At 36.6% G+C, this 8,643-nt stretch overlaps 1 protein-coding gene across 1 annotated transcript; it reads left to right on the forward strand.

Annotated features, from left to right (window-relative positions):
• The first annotated feature begins 593 nt into the window (after window positions 1-593).
• LOC18591592 (RING/FYVE/PHD zinc finger superfamily protein) lies at window positions 594-5,276 on the forward strand. Its single transcript, XM_007017805.3, has 10 exons — window positions 594-1,743; window positions 2,036-2,122; window positions 2,210-2,341; window positions 3,177-3,308; window positions 3,432-3,497; window positions 3,588-3,698; window positions 4,289-4,381; window positions 4,490-4,523; window positions 4,770-4,840; window positions 4,948-5,276. Exons 1-10 carry the CDS (start codon window positions 775-777, stop codon window positions 5,023-5,025), a joined length of 1,773 nt encoding a protein of 590 aa, XP_007017867.2. The 5' UTR covers window positions 594-774; the 3' UTR covers window positions 5,026-5,276.
• The last annotated feature ends 3,367 nt before the right edge of the window (window positions 5,277-8,643 follow it).

The following is an 8,643-nucleotide window of genomic DNA, read 5'->3' on the forward strand; positions in this document are numbered from 1 at the left end:
ATTTATATGCCAAACCAATTCATGCACTCAAAGTTTGTTTATTACTGCTAAAATTATATCATTATTTCGAAAAAAAAATTGAGTTAGACTTGATTTTAATTTTGTTGAGTGAATTCAACAGTATAACCCTTTATGAAAGCAAAATTTATTTATGGAAAATATTTCAAAAAAAATAAGTACTATATTAAAAAAATTAAAATCACCTGAGGCGTAAGTGAAATTTATTTATAAAATAAAATAAAAATTAAGGAAAAAATTGATAACAAAGACGAACACAAAGTCCGTTTAAAAATATGAAATTACCAAAATACAACCGCGGTTAGCATCTTTTGAGCGAGATTGACAAGGACGTGAAGGTAAATTTATGAGACAAAACGTTGCGCAGAGGATAATAAAGCAGCCTGATTGTTGTTCCTTAGAAGGCTTTATCAGCCCATAAACCCAATACGGTCGGCAGCAAGCACTTAGCTACCCATTCGAGTGGCATTAGGAGACTGGAATCTTATCATCCAACGGCTGGTCAGCTGTTCATATTTAAGATCTTGCCACGCGTCCATGTATACCTAAATCTTAATACATATATACGCACAGCAAATTTTTCCCAGTTATTCGTCATCGAGGCTCCGTCGACTCGACTCTTTCCCGTCTATCCGGTCCCAATAGAAAAAAAGGAATCGAGAAGAAAATTTGAGGAAAAAAAAAAAGAAACGATAGCCAATTTAGCCATAGCGATTTATCTCTAAGCGATCGGAGAAGAATTTTCGTAGATCAGCGATGCAACAAGGAGATTACAGCTCCTATTATCAATACCCTCATTCAAACCCTAACCCTAACCCGAATCCGAATCCATCCCCCACCGAATTTCACCAACCACCCTACGCGTCGGCGCCGCCTTTTACATCCGGTTACGCCTCCTCCGATTACTCCGTTTATCCCCCAAATTACCCTTCCTATACCCAAAATCTTGATCCTGTCCCTCCCACCGCTCCCTCTTATGCTCCACCTTTAGCCGCATCAACTCCAACGACACCGACGCTAACTTCACAATCCTCTTTCAATCAACAACCTATAGCGCCGCAGTCGGCGGCCGCTGCTCCTTCTTTCCCGCCTTATGATTCACATGTTCCCTATCAGACTCCAACTTCCCAGCCACCTTATTACCAGCCGTATGATCCACATCAGACGGCTCCCAGCTATGGCCCTCCTCCATCAAACCCTAGCCCTACCCCTAATCCGCCCTATTATTCAGCCCCATATAGCCAAGGATCATCTGTATCCTCTGTCCCTCCTGCATACGACAACCCCTGCGATAACTCTATGAAATTCGATCACAACAGTGTCGGTTATTTCGACGAGAAATTCGGAGGAGGCTATGGCCGGAGTAGATCCGATTTAGGATCCGATCTCTACGGGAAGCGATCGGATAGCTATTCAAGATATGGTGATGATGGTGTATATGGGGACGGTATTTATGCTTATGAAGGAGGCAAGGTGGACCCTTATGGGGCACGTGGCACAGCTCCGAAATCGTCGACTTGGGTTCAATTCGATGATTATGGTCGTTCTATTAATTTCCCTTCTGGGAAGGAGTCGTCGGGCGGGTCAGTTTCAGTTTCTGGTAAGATTGTGAGGGCGGTGCCAAAGGCAGAGACCCAGCAAGATGTAAAGAGTGGGGTCCAGAAGTTTCGGGTTAAGTTGTTGTCTGAAGGTGGAGGACAGGGCCCCATGGATGTACTTTGCCAGGTAGTTTTTAATTAAAATTGCGAAAATTTGATTTGCTTTTGGTTGGAGAGATGAAGTTTCTGGTATCTGAGTTCAACTATGTTGGTTATATTGTTGAATTATCTGTGAAATTAAACTGATGATTAAAATGCTTTGAAGGTTCTTCAAATTTTAGCCTGACAAGTCCTTAGTTCTGTATGATTTTATCAACATTGTAGTTCATATTGCTAATAGATAATTATGTTCTCTATCCCCCCTTATCTATTCATCTAGTACTTTGAACTCATTATATAGCTTGATTTTCTGGTGTCAGATTGGTTTAGATGGTATTCGAATGCTTGACCCAAGTACCAGTCGAACATTGAGAATATATCCTCTTGAGAACATCACAAGATGCGATGTAAGTTGCCTACTATATCTTTTATTGTATTTCGTTTCTGTTAATGATGGGCATTGCAATTAAATGGTATATTTTCTTCTAATGTAGGTGACCGACTCATCTACATTTGCATTCTGGTCCAAGAGCCCTGTTGACTTTGAACCAAGGCGGATCAGGCTGCAATCCAACAGTTACACTACAAACACCCTTCTGGATACTGTAACAGCTGCAACTGTACAGGTTGGTGTCAGAGTTATAATTTTCTTAATTTCGTATGAGAAATTAACAGTTTACTTTGCATGACTATCATTATCATCATTGTCTACTTTTTTCTGTTAGGGCTATGGGGGTGGTGGGAGTGGTTGTGGTTGGTATATTCTCGATCCATGCCTAAAGTGTTCCAATTCTCAATTAGAGAAAAAGTCCTTGCTCTGAGTTGTAAATATCATGGAGTTGTTTTTGTGATTTTTAGTCTGGACTTTAGATTCATACTTTGGATGCATTGGGCATTGTTGCAAATGGACTAAAACCAACTTAAAAGAGTGAATACCTACTAGGTAACTAGTTCATTTCTTTGCACGGAGACACACAAGTGCGCACAAAATGAACTAATCTCTGTTCAGGAGTCAGGAGGAGGAACATAGTGAAGTACCATGGAGCATGGTATTTTTGTAGATTAAGAGAAATATAATCTGCAAGAATTATTTCGTTTCTCTTAAAATGGCCATTAGGATTTTGATGTAAGAGCCTATCAGAGGAGAGCACAATGGCAAGATATTGTTGTTCACTTGCAGCACTCAAAATTTGTAAAATAATGAGCCTTTTAATCATTTGAAAGATATGGAAGATTGTCATGCTGCTGCTGAAGTTATCAGGTGCTTATAGGCATATGTGCATTGCATGTTTTCTTCCGAGACTTTGTTGTTTTATTTTATCTCAATCCTTAAACATGTATGACTTGATTCTCTTTCATTTATTGTCCTTTGATTGGTACACTAGATATGTTCTTAAGGCCTTTGCATGCGTAAGCTGGATGTCTCTTGATGACTGTAGTTCTTTCACCCTTTGATTGCAGATCAAGGAGATGGGTGGGAGAAGCCAGCCCCCTGAATCTCTGAAGACTACTGAACAACCTGCAGAAAAAAAGAGAGGATTTGCTGATTGGATGAACTTGATGAAGCCTGGCATGGAGGAGAAAGATCATTGGGTAAAAATTAGAGTTCTAAGGAAGAGTTATTTTTTTTGGTTTCACCTGCAAATTGCAGGTCCCATAAAAGCTATATTTACAAAATCCAAAATAGGCTCATCTATATATTCTTTTTCTGCTTAGGTCCCTGATGAAGCTGTTTCAAAGTGCACAGCATGTGGAACTGATTTTGGGGCTTTTGTGCGGAAGGTAAATCATTCCCTGTGTATATGAAAAAAGTTTCCTGCTTGCCTTTCTTTCTCATTTAAGTTTAATGCTTTTCGTCCTTTTTCTTTTCAGCACCACTGCAGGAACTGTGGGGATATTTTCTGTGACAAGTGTACCCCCGGTAGAATTGCTCTGACTGCTGATGAGAATGCTCAACCAGTTCGGGTTTGTGACCGGTGCATGGTATGCTTATCAATCAGTTTTCTCACCATCTTCTTTCATAGCAATATAGTTTCTGTGGTGGTTTCTCCTGTTTATGGTTTTCAGAACTTGTTAGCATGACAGTTAGGCATTGGTAATAGTTCAGGATTATAAGGACATATTATACAGATTTTATGCATATTTGGTTGAGCATGTAGAGTATCTGTATATCTATAATGTTCTTTAATTTAATGCCTACCCTTGGCTGACTGATCTATGGAAGAGCAAAGGAGGATGACTATTATTTTCTGCATCACTTGCTGTGTATAGTTGTTTTCCTGTGGTTTAACCATGAAATAAGTTTCCTTGCCCCTTTAAAGCTTTTCTGTGGAGTGTTTAGAGAACTCTTTTAGTGGTTAAGGCAACTGAATTGGATGAGGCAGTTCAAGGAAAGGCTGAATACAGGAAAGAATGTTCATATTGTTCGTAGTTGTTTGCTGAACAAAGGAAAGAATGTTTACATTGTTCATAGTTCTCTTCCTTTCATTTTATTTTTACCGTGAAAGGAATTGTCGAATGGTCTTTGTCAATATAATCAAAATTTGTTCTTATTGTTCTGTTACACTTTACAGGCTGAAGTGACTCAGAGGTTGTGTAATGCTAAGGAAGCAGCAAGTAAACCTGCTGGAATACAGAGTCATGAGGATCTTGCTAGGAAGCTTCAGGTCAGCATTGTTTTGAAACTTTATGATTTAAATGTTTATTACAATTAATTTATGAAAATCTGGCTGAGTTACTTCCATTCATTGTCTGATTGTGATGACCTATGACAGGAGGAGATGGAAAAGAATCGCAGATCAGCATCAGGTAGTTTCTTGTTTCCTGAGTGCATTATTACCATGAAAGAAGTTACTTGCATATACATATGTATGTGCATTATTATGATTGTAAAATAAAATGGAAGAGGGTACATATGTGTTCAGTTTAAAATGTTGGTCGAATAATATAAACATACCAAATTGGCTAGGTGAAGAGTCATGGTTGGATCAGTTCTAGGACACATTTATCAATAGGGGTTACTCTGACCACTCTCGAATGGTTTTATTATGTCAGGCTCCAAGTCTGATGGATCTGGTAGGCGGATGAAGGAAGTTGCCTGTCCTACGTGCACCGTTCATTTGCAGGTGTGTAATCCATGTGTAGCATCATTCTGGATTGCAAGCTTTCTTTTTGTTTTTTTTGTTTCTTTGTCAATGTTATTGTAGCTCGGCTGATATGACGATTGTTGCAGGTCCAAGTTCCCAGCTCGGGTTCTGAGACCATTGAATGTGGGGTTTGCCAGCATCCTTTCCTTGTTAGTGCCCATTGATCTTGCCAGCGATGGGTCTTAATTCACTCAATTAGTTTCTTGTTGATTTTATTATACTGGTTGAGGTTTTGATTATTATTTATAATAAGAAGGATTAGTTTGTGCATTAATCATTTCTTTGTTCTAAAACTCGGTTGTCCTGCTGTCATCTTTTCAAGTTAGTGTGTATATGAAGTTTTCTGTGAATGTCGAGTCAATCTCTGTATAAAATTGACGGGCCACTTATAATCGCTAGAGTGCTTTCCATGCCATGCTGCGGTTGTTTTCTTTTTCTTTTTAATGCTTTTGCAATTTGCGACCATAAGCTGTCTAGCAGGTGGCGGCCCAAGATTGCTGCTTCAACATATATGAACTTGAAAAATAGAGGTCCACCTAAAACAGCTCAGAGCCCATCAAAACCCAAGCTGATACGTGAAAAGGCTAGCCCACTGTTTGATTATCGTTACACTCTATGCTGAGCACATTGTTGTTATAGTCAGGAGGTCTAACCAAGCCAAGTACCCGATGCCACGTGTCACGCCTAAACAATTCCCCAAATAACAATGGCAAACGAAGATTAAATTGTTTGTCCTTACGCTTGAATTTTACGTCGACACGTGCCATAAAGTTTGTTTTTCCCGGTATTAATGGATTAAATTCGATTTATTATTTTTAATTTTGACAAGGACGATTTATTTGATTATTATAATCGATTTTTTATATTTAAAATTTAAATTTGACCATCCGAAAAATTAATCGTTTAATAATATATATTTTTAGACATAATATATTTAACTTCGTTGAAAGAAGAATTTCTTTTTATATGATAAACAAGAAGTTAGATGTTTTCAGGCCATAAATATTAGGCCGTGGGAGTCACATGGAGTCGCCCAACGTTATGTGGAACTGGGAAGAAGTTCATCGTAAAAACCAAAGCCGTGTCTGAATGAAAACAGAAATGCAAATCGGAAGGGACATTCGAACCACTCGTTACTTATTACTCGTCCTATATGTCTGTGTAGATGAAGCAAGTGATAATGAATTCCTGCCTTCCAGATCCAACAACTCATTAATTATTTGTCATTTCTAATATTGAATGTTGTAAAATTCTGGCTTGGATATATATATGCATGCAAATGCTTAGCCAGCTACCAGTAATTTTATTGTCTTGCATGACTAAATGAGATAGGATTTTTTTTTCACGTGATAACACTTCTTTCCTCTATTTTCATTTTATATATTTTTGTACGTTTATTCTTTTACATTATAAATTTATTTTCATGATTTTTTTTACATTTTCATATTAAAAAACGTTGACCATTTATATTATTAAAAATTTTCAAATTTTAATAAATATACATTAAAATCAAAAATTTTCAATCCCCGTTAAAATAAAAAAAATAAACATTTAGAAACAGAGTGCTTACAATCCTAAGATTAATTTACCATATAGTTAATTGAGATCAGTAAATTGCCTTTCACTACCTTTTAGTGATATGGTACAGAGATTTGGCCATTGAAAAAAGTCAAAGACGCATCACAAATATGTAGTTGAGATCAATTAATTAATTCCCAATGCAAATGCTTCAATGTTGTTGCCTTCGGATCATGCCCCAAGAGTTCACCACATTTTAGCTACAGCATCAAAGGAATTGAATCTTTAACCAGGCCCAAAGAATTACATCTTCGAATTTGGAAATTAAGATTTCTACAAAGAGATATAACCACGTAAGATTGTTGTTTAACAACGATATGTTTGAGGTTTAAGATTCAAAGTTTAATTGCTTAGCATCTTTTTTGAAGAAATTAAATCCGTCATATTCGGGTATTTAAATTCTCATTAAAATCTTCTTTCATCAGACAGTTTGTTAACCGATATCATAATGAAAAAGGCACATACTTGGGTGTGAAGCAGGCCTTGTTTTAGGGTTGATGCTAAGCAATGCATTTATATGTATCTGTGAACAGAAACGAAAAATGGGGTGGGAGATTTCGGCAACGGCTGGTTGGGAATGGTAACAAACAAACTAACAATGCCCAACCACTACTTCTGAGAATAAACATTTGAAGAATGCCATTCCTTCCGCCAGCAGAATGGAAAGGGTTAATTGCCCTAACAAGGAACAGAGTTAGTTAATTTTTTTTTAAAGAGTCAAAATTAAAAAAAAAAATTAAGGGTTAAAATTTTTTAAAAGGATTATTAAGAGAAAAATATATATAATATATATAAGATTTTGAAAATTTTGGAGGATCAGGGCCCCATAATTACACAAGATCCTTGCCAGTAACAAGCTTAGTTGAAGTATATTGTTCTTGAAGTTTTATGGGTCCCCGAAGGGTCAAAAAATAAAGGTTGAATTAATATCTGAAGGTGGCAGCAATGCAGCAAATGGATGCCCATAATGTAGAAATATTCGGATGCAAGTCTATTTCTACTATCATAAACGACATTGAAAATAATGAGAAAAGAGAAGGGAGGGGGCAACCTCAAATCAATGCTCTGAGCAAGATGTGAGATACGTTAGTTTGATGTAGTAGTCTCATTAATCATCACATGAATATAGCGTAAAGGAGAAAACATGTATGCCGAAAATCTTAAACATACCATTAATTAAATAAGAATGGCACCAGATATCAGCCAAGGTGCAAACTACTTTCTTTAATATCTGTCATCTGTTATCTCTGTTTCATATTGATTTTCAGATTAAGATAGGATTTCCAGCTGATGTGGATGTGCAGCTACTAAATTCTATGTGATTTTATGCCTTTTTTTTTATAATTAAGTGTGAAATTAATTTTATATTATTAATTATTTTTAAAAAAGTTGAGTTCAAATCTCTTCTTTTTTTAAGATAAAAAATAATTCATTGCTTTGTAATGAGAAATAAAATTGCTTATCTGGGACCAATATTTGAGTAGACCTATCTCTTAGGATGATTGGTTTTTGAGAATGTGTTGTTGGAAGAGTTCCCTTTACAAATTAAGTAATTGATCACCACTTGTCCTCTAGATCCATTTTCTGATAAAAATTTGGATGCCATTGATTTGTTTTAATTTTATACTCATTTTCTGCCAGGTGGGCAAATTAATTAATTTCTTTTTTTGTAAAATACATATCATCAGGATAATGAAGAGTGATGGACCAAAGAATATACATAAGTTCTAGAGTGGGCAAGCGTTGGTTGTTTACCAAACAAACGTAAGGCAGGAACATGTGCAAAGCTTTGTGAGTTAATCTGTTTTTAAAGCATGGGTTTTTTCCATTATTAATGAAGTTTCGAGGGAGCAGTGTGGATTGCCTTTCATGCATGAGGGTAGCCCACCAACCCCGCATGAAGAATAAGAGTCACTTCTCCAGCTTTTGACACGAGATCATCAAAAAAATACACTTTCTGTCGCCAGCTTCACTTTTACTTGGCTCAAAGGAATCTCACCACGTGTCACAAATATATTGGCAAAAATCCCTTTTGGTGTCAACAATTAGACTTGATATATATGTTTTTTTTATAATATTTTGTTTAGTTGATAATTAGTGCTAATCATTTTGAGTAAACAAGAACTGATAAAATATCTTAGCAGCTTCTGCTTAATTTCTCCAGCATTGGATAATATTAACACCCAAATAATAATTTGTCAGAG

This window comes from Theobroma cacao, chromosome 8 (assembly GCF_053813885.1).
Source record: "Theobroma cacao isolate CCN51 chromosome 8, ASM5381388v1, whole genome shotgun sequence".
Lineage (NCBI taxonomy): Eukaryota > Viridiplantae > Streptophyta > Magnoliopsida > Malvales > Malvaceae > Theobroma > Theobroma cacao.